This window comes from Urocampus carinirostris, chromosome 12 (genome assembly GCF_059441175.1).
Source record: "Urocampus carinirostris isolate Australia breed hairy pipefish chromosome 12, RoL_Ucar_1.0, whole genome shotgun sequence".
Lineage (NCBI taxonomy): Eukaryota > Metazoa > Chordata > Actinopteri > Syngnathiformes > Syngnathidae > Urocampus > Urocampus carinirostris.
In genome coordinates, this window is record NC_142360.1 from 21,481,572 (window position 1) to 21,498,634 (window position 17,063).

Here is a 17,063-nt window from a genome sequence, read left to right on the forward strand (position 1 = left end):
TCAATAAATGCTCATCCTGGTTGGCCCGCTACCTTAAGTGTGTTTTGAATTTTGGCCCCTTGTGCAATTGAGTTTGACGTCCCTGGCATAGAGTAAGGTGAAAGAATGACACCAGAAACTTTTTACCCAGTCAGCTTGCTCTCTAGCAACGTCCCCTCTGCTTAGTTGATAAGGCTTTTTGTTTTTTCCCTTTGCCCCACCAACCCCCAATAAAACTCTTGTCGTTCAGCCTGTGTTTCTGCTTGGGTCTGCCTCACCAAACATAACATTCATGTCCTTAAAAAATACCGTCACTCTTTATAGCTGATGTTAACGGATGTATTACTCCTTTTAAAGTACATCTAGTAAGTAATTCAATTATGTGCACATTGTTGAATAATCTACCAAAAGATTATGACTGGGCCATTCTTATCATTTTGGTTGTCGAAATTACCACCCGCTATGTCAGTGTTTCACCACAGGTGCATTTTTCAGTGGGTCAATAATAAGAAGAAATAAATGGAGGGTCTATTACACAGTAGATGGTGATCAGGATCTGCTTGAGCTCCTCCTTCTGTTCAGTCAATCGAGAGGGACCACATCTCATTTTACTCTAATTGTGTATTTTTTTTTATTTCCCTTCTCTGCCCATTCTAATGGGTCCGTATACAATTAGTGACAAGGGTAAGGAAAAGTGGTAAACATCAACGATCCAGTCAAAGAAGGAAATTATTTCGAAAATTGGAGAATATTGTGCGAGTGTCTGCCATTGAAACACTGTTTGAAGGTACAGTAAATGGTTTAAAAATGTTATAAGTCTAGCTTTTTTTTACCAGTATATTGATCTAAATAATTATCGTTAAGATACACCATTTTTAAATATTTGGGGTACGAATTTATTTTTGTATGTGGCCATTTTAAATCATTTTTAGGGGGTCACTTATATGCAATGTAGACATATTTTCAGGACCAGAACGGAGACAGGACCCACTCGCGTAACGTTTCTCACAGTTTTATTAGGAAGAAGGGAAAGGAGTCCACACACGATCCGGAGATCGCTGGTTGCTTGGTGTAGGTTGCTCAGACGCGGAAGTGGGACTTCCATGGTGAGCGACGGCGGTGTCGAGAGTGGAAAAAACGGGTCAATAGCCGGGGTGGAAGAGCAAAAACGTGGTCGATATCAGAAAATGGGTCGTTATTTGGGACGGGAGAACAGACGTGGTCTAGATCAAAACAGGTCGTAATTCGGGACGGCAGAGCAGACGTGGTCGAGATCAAAACAGATCGTTGCGGGAGAAAAACAGGAGCAAAAACACAGGACAGGCGAAAAAGGGCTTGCCGTGTAAAAACGGAGATTCGCAGACGGACCGACAAAAGGGGACTGACAAGACAGAGTTTAAATACTGACAGGGAGCCAATCCGTCAGGAAGCGGCAGCTGGCGCGACATGGCGGGGGCCAATTGGGCGCCATGGCAACCGTTACACATCTGCAGTATGTGAGTATAAACAGCATTTAATGTTGTTTTTTTTAAGGTGAATATATTTCACTATTTCTGCTTTAAACTGTACAAGCCTTTCATTCGATAAATATGAAGGTGGAATTGTTTTTTTAATTTGGGTTGCAGCTTGTTTATATGGTGGAATGGAATGGAGGTCCTTCAGTCAGAACCAGTTGAGAACCAATGCTGTATGTAATTCAAAATCAAAAGCTACTAAATACTGTTAATTTTCTTTAGTTTACTACGCCAGTTTGGAATACACTTTTTTATGAAAACTACGAAAATTGAGAAGAAATTTTCATTTTTCTCCTCTAGCTGGTGCCCTTGTTTTAAAAACAAAGGCTACCAAAGTTGAATAAATTCCCAATGTATCTTTCAACAGAGTGCCACCGAGAGGAATCAATTATTATCACAAAGCTTTATGAAATCAGTCGCCCATGACTATTTACATTTTTATCACTAAATCTGTTTATCATTTAACAGTTTTATTCATACCAAATGTAAACAATAACATTATTAAGGATAGCTACTTTGTTGTTTAGACTTCAATTGATAACATTTTCTAAGAAATAGGTTCATCCAAAAGTGGGGCTTGTAAATGCTACTAGGATTTTTATTTCTTCTTATCCAAAGATTTTCTTGATCCGTTCTGAAAAACAATTTTCAACATTTGGCAACTCTGTAGAACATCTGTTAGGCAAACGTCGATACTATTAGTGCATAGGGTTAGTGTACACCTAGTTTCTGAGTATTAATCGGATGCAAGCATTTGGTCACCTTCGCAAGTTTTGACACTGTACGGACAGCTGATATTTTTACTCCCTTCATCCTAGTTTAGATGGTGCCATCAATTTCAACCAAGAAAATCCCTGATTAGGTAGAGCTCTTTTGACTAGGAGTGGGTGATAATGGCAACAATTATTTTGTTTCGATCAGAGTCAATGCGGGGAGGTATTGATCAATACAAATACAAAACCGGTACTTTTTGCTTGCAAACGTTATAATCGTTTAATAATTGAACCCCTCTCCTGAGCTTGGTTTGTGAGTCAAGCCATGTTTATTGGTTTATCCCTTTATTCCAAGGAGTCTCAAAGGGCTGCACAGACCACAGAGTATTGCAAATTATTTATTTGTTAAACATGACAATGCTTTAAGTATGTAATTTTAAAGTACATTACAACTGTTTCAGAAGAAAAGTCAAAAGAGTCCAACCCCCCAAAAAGCAATGTAGCAAAAATACAAATACTGTATAAGAATATCAACAAGACAACTAAAAAACTTCAATTTTTGAACAAGAAGTCAAAGTGCAAATAGTCTAAATCAGACAATGTAAAAACCTTTAAAAGTATAAATACAACTTCCACTACAACAACTCTTTCAGGATAAAAGTCAAACCCCCCCCCAGAAAAAATTGCAATGGAACGAAAACACTAATACTATATAACGATGTCTAGAAGACAACTAAAATACCTTCTATTGTACCATATTTTGAATATTAAGTCGATAATAGAACGTGTCAATTGACGCTGTGATGCAAGGTAGAATTATTGATTCCAATACTATATTGATCTGATCCAAGTACAGCGGAACCTCGGTTTTCTAACGCCTCTCAGTTCGAACAAATCGGTTCTCGACCAAAAATTCCGAGAAATTCTTGCTTCGCTTTTCGTTCAAAAAATCGGAGTTCGAACGCCGGTACGCTAGGGGCGATGCTGAGCGGCGTACGGGTGTAGATTGCCCCCACCCCTCGTAAAGAACTGTTGTCACGTGAGCGTGCACTTCTTTTTGCTTGTGTTTTTAATATCGGTGAACGGTGTGTTTTAACCCCTAATTATGCCTCGGAAGAAGGTCGGTGGAAGCAGCAAAGTTGCTACAGGTGAAAAAAAAAGAGTAGTGCGTACAACTATTGCATTTAAGAAAGAAATAATAGCAAAATATGAAGAAGGTGTGCGAGTTTCCGATCTTGCTATACATACAGCATGGCTTCTGCTGAGCACTACAAAGGTAAGAAATCCTATTCATAAATCTTTTCTTTATCCTTTAACCGCTCACCACTTGTTGTGGAGACCCGGGTGCTAAATGACGTGTAAACGACCTGATTTTTTTAATTTTTACACGTTCATGTTAGCGTAATCTTTCGTACGGAAGATTATGCTAACGCGAACGTACGATTAGTCTGGGTTAGCTTCATGTTTACGTTTGTGGTAAATATTCAGGTTGTTGGAACGGATTAAAACAATTTTACATTACTTTTAATGGGAAAAACGATTTTCGGTGATCGACCAAATTGGTTTTCGAACAGGGTTCTGGAACGGATTATGGTCGAGAACCGAGGTTCCACTGTACTTGCTTTGTATCAATAATATCAATATTTTAAATGATCGTTTCATTCTCTGACTCCATGGTTGTGTCACTGTTTTCCAATTTTCCTTCTCCTTATCACTAACTTTCTTGTGACTGATTATTATGGGCAGAAAGGGGGAATAAAACCAACAAAACCAAAACAAAAATTAAATGTGGTCCCTCTCAAAAGCGCAGATTGCCTAAACAGGTAAAAGAGATTGAGCAGTCCATTATCACCATCTACTGTAAAGGAGTGTAACTGAAAGTCTGTTTATTCTTCTTAGCATTCTTTTGCCAAGGATAAGGCCCGCGACCTTCTGAAAATGGATCTGCAACCCACTTTTGAGTCAAGATCCACCCGCTGGAAAGAACTGGAATAAACAATCTGAGTTGAGTGATCACAACTCATTAATGAACATAGAGGTTCAGAAGCTCCTGCTTAAGCCCAGAAGGATCTAACTGATGCCAGTCCTCTCACGGATTTACGTGTGCCTATGCATTGATTTGGATGGATATTCAACCCAATCCAAGCAACGTGGTGATTAAGAACCTCATCTCTAAGAGCAGTAGTCACTTCACATGTTGAGCTGCTTCCAGAATTCTGTCATCACTTTATCTTTTTTTTCACCAATTAATTGAAGGGCTTTCAGCATCTTCCAAGCACGTAAACCATGACTTTCAAAACACTTGAAAGTGCCCTGGGAGATGAGCGATATCAGAAAACTCTGCTTATGGTTGAACACGTCTGAAATAGTGCATCAAGAGAAAAACAGGCACGTTAGCCAGCTGTTGTCCATCCACGTTGCCTGAAGATCATGTTTTCGCGTTGCCCTAGTCACTGACTTCGAAATCTGCTAATAACAGAAACCCAAAACACACCCAGATACCCATTTCAAAACATAAATGTCATTACAATAATAATTTTCTTAAAAGACAATAGTATTTTAAGAACATTTAGATTTTTCTAAGGCCACGCTAATAAGCACTTTTTTGGACAATCGAGTTAAATTGAACTGAATTGTCTTAATCGTCATTGGTTAAAAAGTAAACATTGTATGCAACAGAATTAGACATGGCACTCCAGGTTAAACAATATATAAAAACTTCAAAGAGAAAAGTCTGTCAGAAGAAAAGGCATAGTAAGGATTTACGACATAGTGCTTACAGAGTGAGAGATATAGAACAGAATATACCTTGATTGTCATTGTTACAACATGGGTTGACTATTTAGTGACAACGAAATTGGACGTTGCACTCCAGGCCCAGTTTTACAGTGAGGATAAAGAAATACAACCTTTTTAGTGCTTAAAATCTTTGTGATGTGTTTAGTCCAAAATCAAGAGCATGTAGCTGGTACAAAATGCTGCAGAGAGGCTTTTGACTAAGACAAGAAAGTTTGATCACATTACCCCGATTTTAGCTAACCTGCATTGGCTCCCTGTTAGCTTAAGATTTGATTTTAAAGTTCTGTTGGTAGCATACAAAATCATGCATGGACTTGCTCCCTCATATGTTTCAGATTTAATTTCCCCCTATGTTTCGGTCCGGAGCCTTCACTCTGAAAATGGTGGTCTACTACTGAACCCAAGAGCCAAGAAGAGATCCGCAGGTTCGATAGCGTTCTCCAGTTGGGCCCCAATGTTATTAAAACATCCATTGCAGCCTGGTCGTCCTGGAAGGGGGATTACCTCGTGTGCGGTCCCTTCACAAGGTTTCTTCATTTTCTTCATGTTGAGGTTTTTGAGTTTTTACTTGCCCTCATGTAGGTTTTAGATCAGGGAATAGTGTACTAATAATCTGTGGTTTGCAATACTCTGTGGTTTTTGCAGCCCTTTGAGACTCCTTGGGATTAAGGGCTAAACAAATAAACATGACTTGACTTGTTTGTCATAATCACAAACCAATTATTAAACGATTATGACATTTGCAAGCAAAAAAAAAAACGTTTTGTATTTGTATTGATCGATACCTCCCCGCATTGACTCTGATCGAAACAATATAATTGTTTCCATTCCCCACTCCTAGTCAAAAGAGCTCTACCTCATCAGGGTTTTTCTTGGTTGAAATTGATGGCACCATCTAAACTAGGATTAAGGGAATAAAAATACCAGCTGTCCGGACAGTGTCAAAACTTGCGAAGGTGCCCAAATGTTTGCATCCGATTAATACTCAGAAACTAGGAGTACACTAACCCTATGCACTAATAGTATCGATGTTTGCCTAACAGATGTTCTACAGAGTTGCCAAATGTTGAAAATTGTATTTCAGAACGGATCGAGAAAATCTTTGGATAAGAAGAAAAAAAAAATCCTAGTAACATTTAAAAGCCCCACTTTTGGATGAACCCATTTCTTAGAAAATGTTATCAATTGAAGTCTAAACAACAAAGTAGCTATCCTTAATAATGTTATTGTTTACATTTGGTATGAATAAAACTGTTAAATGATAAACAGATTTAGTGATTAAAATGTAAATAGTCATGGGCGACTGATTTCATAAAGCTTTGTGATAATAATTGATTCCTCTCCGTGGCACTCTGTTGAAAGATACATTGGGAATGTATTCAACTTTGGTAGCCTTTTTTTAAAAAAACGAGGGCACCAGCTAGAGGAAAAAAATGAAAATTTCTTCTCAATTTTCGTAGTTTTCATAAAAAGGTGAGCTCTCTCGGTAGATAGAAGGGTCTACATGATACTGCCAGAAACTCTATATCGAGTGAGCAGTGTGTCAATGATTCGGCTGTTATTGCAGCGCATAGTCCCCCACTCCTGTTTTTACCGGAGTCTCCGTCTTGGTCGTGCCGGTGAAGCGTGCGCCCTGCTAGTTAATTGCGCAATGTGTTTGAATGAAAAGGTATGTCAATAGTGCATTGTAATAATACTGCAAAATGACGTTCAATAACATTTAGCAGCAACAAAATCCAAATCACTCGAAAATTATTCGAGCAAAAACATTTAGCAGCAACAATGTAAAAAGAAAATAAACACGATAAGTCACAAGATATGTTTTTACATTTTTGTGCACTCATTTAGGGTGGTGATGGCCTCGGGGGAGAAACTTCCCCCCCTTTTAAATAATCTCTTTAATGTAAACCTATTTGGTTGGTTCAATGCTGATAGAATTAAGCCTTGGATGCAAAAGTGATGTCAAAAATGACCCCATGTGTTGTTATTCTTCAAAATATTATGAATGAATAAAGGTATTCGTCATAAAACATGTTCATCACGTGAGGCTAGTATTGCCCCCCTTGAATTTTGTGACCTTTTGCCACATTTCAGACTTCAGACATCAAGAGATAAACCTGTAATTTATTGTGAAGAATCTACAATTATTGGGACACAATCATGAAGTGGAACACACTTTATTGGATATTTTAAACTTTTTTAACAAATAAAAAAACATAAAAGTGGGTGTGCAAAATTATTCAGCCCCATTGAGTTAATACTTTGTAGTGCCACCTTTTGCTGCGATTACAGCTGCAAGTCGCTCGGAGTATGTCTATCAGTTTTGCACATCGAGAAACTGATATTTTTGCCCATTCCTCCTTGCAAAACAGCTCAAGCTCAGTGAAGTTGGATGGAAAGCGTTTGTGAACAGCAGTTTTCAGTTCTTTCCACAGATTCTCAATTGTATAGAGGTCTGGACTTTGACTTGGCCATTCTAACACCTTGAGATGTTTTTGGTGAACCATTTCATTGTAGCTTTTCCTTTATGTTTTGGATCATTGTCTTGTTGGAAGAGAAATCTCCGTCCCAGTCTCAGGTTTAAAATTTCAAATAAAGTGTGTTCCACTTCATGATTGTGTCCCACTTATTGTTGACTGTGTTTGATCGTCCTGGAGCTGATCATTGGTTGAGCCTCTGCCATCCTGGTTATTCTCCATTTTAATAGGTGTCTTCAGGTTACTTCCATGTGTCTACTGTTTTTCTACCTATTGGAGATCACTTTATCTGAACAGCCAAAACTTTTTTGTACCTCTTTATGGGTTCTTTCCTCCCCAATCAACGTTTTAATCAAAGAACACCGTTCTTCGGAGCAATGTCTCAAACGACCCATTTCATCAAATGCATGTTCAACCCATGAAGGATACATCATCCTAAATTAGTCGCCACCCGATTCACATCCTATTCACACTTATTAGGTGTGCACAGCAAGTGCAGTGCCTGAATGAATGGTTTGGCTCCGAAGTGCGCATTTTTATGACGTGCAGTGAAGTGAAAATGCACCTGAACGAAATGGCACCGAAAGGAAAATCATATTCTGCAGATTACAAGCTGCAAAGAGTGAAAGATTTGCCCAAAAAGCCGAAAGAAAGTATGTAAAGCTTGTAAGCTATTGATTGGCAAGAAGCAGAAATGACGTCTGACGTGAGGGAGGTGGAGGGAGGAAGCTGCTCAACTTTTCCCCCAACACATTTGGATTTATTTGGATTTTAAGTTAAACTGATAGTTTGTAAGCATTTTTTTAATCTAAATAATTACTTGAGTGCATGTTGTGTAGATCCTCCATGAAGGGGAGAAGAAAAAATGCGAGAGAGAAGCCCGACCGGCCCGACTCAATGATTGACATTCTAAGCATGAACACAGCCCGAATTTCAGGTTCATGTTCAGGTATGGGCCCGGGCTCAAGACCTTACATCTACCTGCAGGTCATCCAATGTTATCATGGGTCTTTTGGTTGCTTCTCTGATTAGTTTTCTTGTTGTTTGGGCCGAAAGTTTAGAGGGATGGCCAGGCTTTGGTAAGTTTGCACTGGTTTTATGCCCTCTATATTTTGATATTATTGCTGGCGCTGTCCTCTGGGAGAGGTTTACATGTTGTGAAATTAAGTATATAGGTCGAAATGTAAACATCCAGAAGTCATAAAGGAACTTATGAGGTCAGTTTGGCTGAGCTGAGAAAACAGGGGTCCAATGCAGTGACACACTGTAATTCATTATTGCAATAAGGGGAGTGTTGCACCCCCATCAAGGCATGCACAGCTGCTTTTTGACTTTGAGTCGTCATCATCTAACTTCCATTATCAGCGCTTCTTTGCTCCCTTTATAAATAAGCATTGTGTTTATATGCATCATTTATAAGCAGTAATCTTTGTTTCTACGGTTGCTTGAGCACTTTTTCGTTCAAAACCTTGCATGACCCTTGCACTTTAAAATAAGATCACCTGTGACACTGTAAGATAAGACGAATGATAAACACAACTGTCAAATTTAGACAAACATTTCTTTATTTGAGCTGGTTTTGAATAACACAATTGTGTAAATGTCAACAATAATAAGAAATGATTCAAGATCACATCTGCAATAGCATAAACACAAGTTATTAATGGGCGCTTCGAATGTGTGTCGTTATTGTCTTTGAATACATAAATCATGGCAATACTTTAACAACTACTGCTGTTAAAATCAACGGCACACAAACTATTTTGAGTCTCTGTACATGAAGTTTGAGGTCACAGTTTGGTTCACTGCCAGGAAATTCTTTCATTGGCATGGCTGTGATTGAAAGAGATTTAAGCTCAAAATTCGAAACTGCCCACATCAAATAAATCTATACATGTATTCACTAAAGTCAATACTTATCAACATATTTAAATGTTTCAATCTTTTTTTTTTGTTATTTTAGAAAAACGTGCAACTATGATATTTTCTTTTAAATCATTGGTACTCAACTGGTCTGACTTCAGGACCCACCATGCCACCCTAATTACAAGCTGTGACCCAAATCACGGAAAAAACTTACGCATAAACATTGATACAAATATTTATTTATGTAGTTAATGAAAATAAACATGGTGGTAAAAAGCTAAAACTATATTTTAACTCATTTTCTGTACTTAAAAGCAGTGCTTTGAGGTTTTTGAGGTTTTCCAGATTTTGAGTTTTTCCTTTGCCCGCATGATAGTTCAGATCAGGGGATGGTGTAACTGTAACTTGTTCAATCCTTTGAGACATTTTGTGATTAAGGGTGGCACAAATATATATGACTTGACTTGAGTGGCAGACACTCGTACTTCGTTTTGGTTTCCACTTTTACTTCCCCCTATCACTAACTTTCTTCGGGCCAATTATTATGGGAAGAAAGAGAAAATAAAACCAACAAATTCACAATAAAATGAAATGTGGTCACTGCTAAACACACAGATTGACTGAACAGGTAAAAGATATTGAGCAGGGTATTATCGCCATGTACTACTAAGGAGAGTGGTTGACCATCCTTTCTTTTCTTCTTAACATTATCTCACCAAGAAAAAGGATTTCGACCTCCTGAAAATGGGTCCGTGACCCACTTTTACATCCCGACCAACCAGTTAAGAAACACTATCTTAAATTACACTATGTATTATTAGGCACCAACTGATTAGGGTGCTTGGATTATCCACCAACTTGTTGCTAAGGGTGTTCCAAAAAGGCCAAAAACCTCATTAAAGGCTAGGCAAATAAACAAAATTCTGCAATTTAGCCACTTTGAATCTTTGTAGTTTGTAATCTTCTTTGTGCTTTGTTGCACTCGTTTTTGGTTCCACTACACAACTAAGCTGCATTCAATGGTCAATTAGCACAGTGTCCCTTTAAAGACATGAGCAATACAAATTTAGCAGCAGCTCTGAATCTGAAAACTCCAATTCAATAAAAATACACTTCAATGTCCACAAATGTGTTAACTCTTTAACCTGTAACATTTTCAATGCTGCTGTTTTAAAAATTGTAGAATAGAGCAGTGTTTCATGACTGGTGGGTCTGGACTAAAAAGTGGGCCGTGGACCCAATCTCAGTAGGTTACGGCCCTTTTCCTTGGCAAAATAATTAACAATTAATAATTGATATAAAACAGCAGACTGTCAATTACACTCCGTAACAATAGATGGCGATAATGCCGCGCAATCATGAGTTGACAGGAGTTGACTATTTCACAGCCCAGGAAAAAAAACCAGTGTAGTCTATTGACACATTTTGAGCGTTGCAAAACTCAAACACAGTGATCTATTGATCGCGGGTAAGGGAGACCAGAAACCCTCCCTACAATATCAAACAACATTGATTAGTACCCCTTCCCCCCACTTTAACCTGCACTCTGCCGACACCGGCTTGCACTTATAATCGACCGGAGATAATAGCTCGCAGCCGCATGTGTGCTGTTCATTTTTGGCGGACAAAAATGAAAGAGCCTGCCATACATAACCCCAATTTGCTCTCTTAGCCCCAGTTATCAGCAATAGTCCATTGGCGATAATGGATCGCAGCAACAATTGTGCTTTTCATTCCAGACGAGCAGAACGGCACAACTGCAGACAAAAGGGCGGTCTGACGGTTCCTGCTCGCAGTAATTTGCAACCAGGGATAATGGATGGTTGCCAAATGAGTGCAGTTCACTTTTTTGGTAGACAAAACAGCAGAAGAGTTTTTTTTTTTTTTAAATAGCATTTCAAGCATTATAGTTTTCATTTAAAATGCAGCAGATTGAGTATTGGAGAGAATATTATTACTTATTTGACTTGAAGTCGTTTCGGTTCTGCGCGTCTTTTTTTTTAACTGTAAATACCATATATTTCACGATCTCTAGTTTGAACTGCATTTCATTCAATACATTTGAGAAGCAGATTTGTTTTTGCAGCCTGTAATTAAGTCCTTAAACCAGACCAGTAGACAATCACTGGATTAGAGCACATTTCATATGAATAGTCTCTGCATGACCAAAACTGCACTTTTGGAGTGCGAGCTTGTTTCCATCCCCTGTGCTTCGTCTCATATTCCAGGTGAGAGCTCAGCATGCCCGTGCAGTGCCAAATGTACCAAAAAAAACAAGGATACATGCACTGTTACCCTGCTAGTCTTTTGCAGTGTGATAAAGTCATCTGAGACAGTTTCATGGGTATCGATCGGTTTCTACACAGAACTTGTATTTCAGACACATTTTGGTTGTTGTTTTGTACAATGTGACCCTATTTTCAGTTTTTTCCTGATTCATTGATTGGTTTACACTTAACTTCTTTATTAAATACAAGGTTACTATGAATTCAAAATCATCAACTTTGCTAAACAGTTGAAAAAATAAGAAAAATACATACATCAATTAAATATGCATTTAATAAAAAAAAAAAACAAGGGCTGATGGAAAAAAAGCCAGAGCTTGATCTTTTGTTTAGATTAAAGTGGTTTTAATAAATGATATCCTTTTTCAACCAGCTGAAACAAAATGACCCGACTTTCGAGGTTGTTTTAAACAAAAGCCAGTTTTGGGACATGGCCTAAACCAGTGCTTTCAACTGGTGGGACTTGACCCACAAGTGGATTGCAGAGCCGTTTTTAGTGGGTCCATGGCAAAATAATGCTTAGAAATTGAAAAATGGCAGGTCAATCATCCTTAACAGTGGATGGCTTAATGCAAAAGCTCAATCTGTTCAGTCAATCGCGTCGAGAGGGACCACATTTAATTTTATTGTGAGTTGTTTAGTTTTATTTCCCTATTCCGGTGATAAGGGTAAGGACAAGTGGAAGACAGTGACTGCAACGATTGAGTCAAAGAGGGAAATGATTGCAAAATACGGAAACTGTGTACATGTGTCAAGCCATTGAAGCATTGCTACAAGCTACAGTAAGTGGTTCAAATATGTTATATTTGTGGCTTTTTACCAGCATATTTATCTTGATTAACTACAGAATTAAATAATTATTTGTCAGGTCTTGCATGGTTGCCATGGCGCCAAACTTGCCCCGTGCCTTGACACCGGCTCGCATTTTCTGATTACTTCTGTGGGTACTTAAACGCACTCTTTTGAACTGCGCTTTGCCAGATCGTTGTTGAAAGCTTGTTTAGGCTTGGTTATACTTGTTGTGCTTGTTGGACGTTGTTGCACTTCGTAACATTCTGAGAGTTTCCTGAAAGTTCTGTATGATTCTGGAAATGCCTAGTTTGTAGTTTTGCCTGTGTTTGACCCGTTTTGTTTTTTTGATCTGGTCCGTTTGTGTTTTGCACAACTTCTTTCTTTCTCAATTAAAGTGTGAGGACGTCTACGCAAACTAGTTCCTACTTCCTGCTTCCGACTTGTTTCACGGCATTATTTTTTTTTGTAGACACGTTAATATTTAGAATATATTTTGGTAAGTTGCTATTTCAAAGCAGTTTTGGGGATAGCTTTGTGATGTAGCCTTATATGTATGAACTATATGGTAGTTGAAGTCGTTTTGTTTTTGCTGGTCATTTTTTTATTCTTTTTTTTTTTTTTTTTTAGTGTATATACAGTATATATTCAACTTTCTCTGCTTTAATATTTAGTCTTTCATTGGATACATTTGAGAAGTGGATTTCCCTTGACCAGAGTCATGGTCAAACAAGTTAAGAACCACAGTTTTACACAATATGACCCGTTTTCAAAGTTCATTAAAAAAAAAAAAAAATTAATAATAGGAATTGGTTGCAGCCAAGATTTACCCTGATCGGCAAGCTCCCCTTGACTTGACATCTCCAATGCCGATTGGCCAATTCATATAATAGAGTCTTTCATACTGTATTGTCTGTGAGCAGACACCTGCTCCGTGTTCTGTCTGCATCTCGGTGAGAATTTGTGTCCCGCGCCTTTGGTTTGTTGCCAAAGTGATGCACCTCTCTCTCTCTGGCTCTCTCTCTCTCTCTCTGTCTCTCTCTCTCTCTCTCTCTCTCTCTCTCTCTCTGGCTCTCTCTCAGTCAGCAGGGCTTTGATCAAAAAAGTATCAACTGCTTGAAAATAGTACTGGGTTTCAATTTGTTCTCTCTCTCGCTCCCTTATTCGTTAAGTTGGCAAGTCTGCCCTAATGAAGCTCTCCTAAACAAAAAAAAAGGTGCGACACTACTTTTCGGGTTTTCACTTTTTGTGAGTGATTCTGGACCCCATTGACCGTGGGAACCAAGGTATCTCTGTATTTGTATTTTCACTGCAGCTTTTTTTTGTTTGGGTTTCTTGACTTTTCTTCTGAAACAGTTGCAATATTAATATTTAATTTTTTTTCTTCTGTTATACCTTTTGAGCAATACCAAAAGCCCCAGTATCGCCCACCCTTATCATCTGCACCCCAACCCTACACCACGCGCTTTTATTGTAGCGCATATGGGTCTTGTTAACACATCAGTCAACATTTGTTGTTGTAACTTAGCCCCAAACGTTTAACGACAGCCAAACAAGAAGTTTGATTGTCATACAGTGGTACCTCTATATAAGAACCTTTGCAAACAAAAATTTCCATACCCAAGTTTTTTTCTAACAAAAATCTCGAAGCTTTACAAAGAAAAATTCAGTGTACGAGAAGTCCCTGAAGCTACCACTAGAGAACACTCATGATCGTTCAGCACATCAGTTTGGCACAATTTGGACATGCGCCTCCTGAAATCAGTCACCTGATTCCACGCTCATGGTTATACAGTGCCTGGCTAAACTATTCGCCCACCAATTAACTTTTTGTCATTTTAGGATTCAAACTTAAAGCTAAATAAATGAAAATCTTTTACAAGAATCAACAAAGGGTGAGATACTATAATGAAGTGGAATTAGTTCATTTTGACATTTTATATTTTTTTTATTAAAATGAAAAGGAGGTCTTGCAAAAAAAATTGGCCCTTCGTTCTCTCAGCTTAGCCAACTGACTCCATAAGTACCCTGATGACTTCTGAATGATCCAATGTTGACCTGAACAACTAAAGATGACAGAGAGCACCTGTAAGCCATTAATTCTCAGTTTAAATGCACCTGCTCTGTAATGGGCTCAGAGGTCTGTGAAAGCAGAAACTGCAAAAAGACAGCATTTTGAAGACCAAAGAACACACGGGGCAGGTCTGGGATAAAGTCATGGAAATGTTCAAAGCAGAAATTGGACACAAGAAAATTTCACAATATATACACATCTCCCAGAACACCATGCATGCAAAAGTATCAAGATGGAGAGAGCATAAAACCACTGAAAACATACCAAAATCTGGCCGTCCCTTTAAACCAAACAATCATAAAACTAATCATAGAAGCAACCAAGAGGTTCATTATCAAATTAGATGACATTGAGGCATAGAATGCTGAGGTGAGACGATCTGCAAACAAGACAACTAATAGTTGTACTCTGCATAAATATGCCATTCGTGGAAGAGTAAGAAAAAGAAAGTCCTTTCTGAGAGCATAACTTGAAAAGGCCCATTTGGCGAGTGTAAGAAGTCACATGGGAGACATCATGTGGATCAAAGTGCTCTGGTCAAATGAGACCAAAATTGAACTATTTGGTCTGAATACAAAGCGTTGCGTTTGGCGTAAGAGTAAGACTGCGCATCACCCTAAAACACCATTCCCACTGTCAAACATGGTGGAGGCAGCATCATGCTTCGGGGTTGCTTTTCTTCAGCAGGGACTGGGAAGATAGTTAAAGTTGATGGGAGGATGGATAGAGCCAAATACAGAGCACTTTTGGCAGAAAATCTGTTGGCGCATGCAAGACACCTGAGAATGGGATGCAGGTTTACCTTCTAACAGGACAACGACCTTAAGTATAAATCAAAATCGACAATTGAATGGTTTAAAACTAACAAAATAAAGGAGTTCGAGTGTCCAAGCAAAAGTCCAGACCTCAATGCTATAAAACATTTGTGGAAAGAACCAAATAATACTGTGCAGAAACAATCACGATCGAACCTTAATTAACTTGAGCTGTTTTGTAGAAAGATGGGCAAATATTTCGGTTTCGAGATGTGCAAAACATATGTCGACCTAACCAAAAAGAATTGTGACCGCCATCGCAGCAAAAGGAGGTTGTACAAAGTAGTAACTCAAAGGGAGCCAATACTTTTGCAAAGCCTACTTTTCATTGTTCGCAAAATATAAAAGGCTGAACACATTTGGTTTCATTTTGCAATTGTGTCTTACATGTTGTTGATTCTTAGACAATATTTTGAGTTTTTCATCTATTAGTTTAAAGCCTGAAACATGACAATATTTCGAAAGGTCCCTGGGGGGGGGCACTGTATTCAGAGAGGTAGTTGTTTAAAACCACAAGGCCTAACATGCGAACGCGGTCTCCTCGTTGAGTGCCGGCTCCCCGTCTTCAGCTTCGCCTTCGTGAACGTTGACCCCACTGGCGAGGGGTGCTTCATTCAGAGTGCTGCGAAGAGTCACTCGAGTGACACTCAGAGAATAATTCCTGTTCGTGGCGTTGTGCGGACGATGGCACATGACGTCCCTGAACATCTCACGAAAGCGAGTGGACATCAAGTTGTACAGAATGGGGTTGACGGCTGAGCTCAGGTAGAAGAACACTCCGGAAATAATGTGAACGTACTCAAATATTTCCCGACGGTTGTCGGTCCACTCCGTGATGAAACTCCAAACCAAGCGGTCGGTGTGGAACGGGGCCCAGCAGATCCCAAAAACCACCACCAAAACAACTGAAAAAAAAAAGATTGATTTTTGACTAGAAATACAGTAATCCCTTGTTATAATGCGGTACACCATCAGGCCTACGGTACAGATCCCACAAGGCCCGGAAAAACAGACTGAGGGATGGATTCTTCCCTAGAGTTAACACACAACACTATAGTTTTGGAACACACTTCTAAGTGCAATATCTTGGTTTTGTGTAAATTTTAGTTTAGATGTGAATACGTACCACTTTATTGATTTATTATTAATATATATGGTATATGTTACCAACTGGAGTTCCACTCTAATTTTATTGTAGCAACACAATGATAATAAACGTGATTCTGATTCATTTTGCACAGTCTTGTTGCTCAAATGATTTTCATAAAGCATAATGTTCTGCATTCTGATTGGCTGAATATTCCTAAAGTGTGTGAGTATTGTTGAAAAAATAAATAAATGTTTACGGGTACAGTATATGGCAGCACGGCGGCGCAGTGTTTAGCGCGTGTCCGGCACAGTTCCGAGGTCATGGGATCGAACCTTCCTGTGTGGAGTTTGCATGTTCTCCCCGTGCTTGCTTGGGTTTCCTCCGGGCACTCCGGTTTCCTCCCACATTCCAAAAACATGCATGTAAGGTTAATTGGCCAGTCCAAATTGTCCCTAGGTGTGAATGAGTGAGTTGTCTGTCTTTGTGTGCCCTCGACTGTCCGGCAACCAGTTCAGGGTGTCCCCTGCCCACTGCTCGAGGATAGCTGGGATGGGCTCCAGTACCCCTGCGACCCTACTGAGAATAAGCGGTGCAGATAATGGATGGATGGATGGAAGTACAGTATGAATTAATTTTTTGTCAAACAAATGCTTTGGCCTGTT

The 17,063-nt window shown here is 39.0% G+C and overlaps 2 protein-coding genes across 2 annotated transcripts in view; one reads left to right on the forward strand and one right to left on the reverse strand.

Annotated features, from left to right (window-relative positions):
* The window catches only part of hykk.2 (hydroxylysine kinase, tandem duplicate 2), an 82,088-nt gene that overhangs the window by 8,874 nt on the left and 56,151 nt on the right, over positions 1-17,063 (forward strand). The gene's annotated exons all lie outside the window — the stretch shown is intronic.
* nmur1a (neuromedin U receptor 1a) overlaps positions 15,831-17,063 on the reverse strand; it is a 29,328-nt gene continuing 28,095 nt past the window's right edge. The window contains exon 3 of the mRNA XM_088349675.1: positions 15,831-16,216. Coding sequence (XP_088205801.1) covers positions 15,831-16,216 — 386 coding nt within the window. The remainder of the gene's footprint in view (positions 16,217-17,063) is intronic.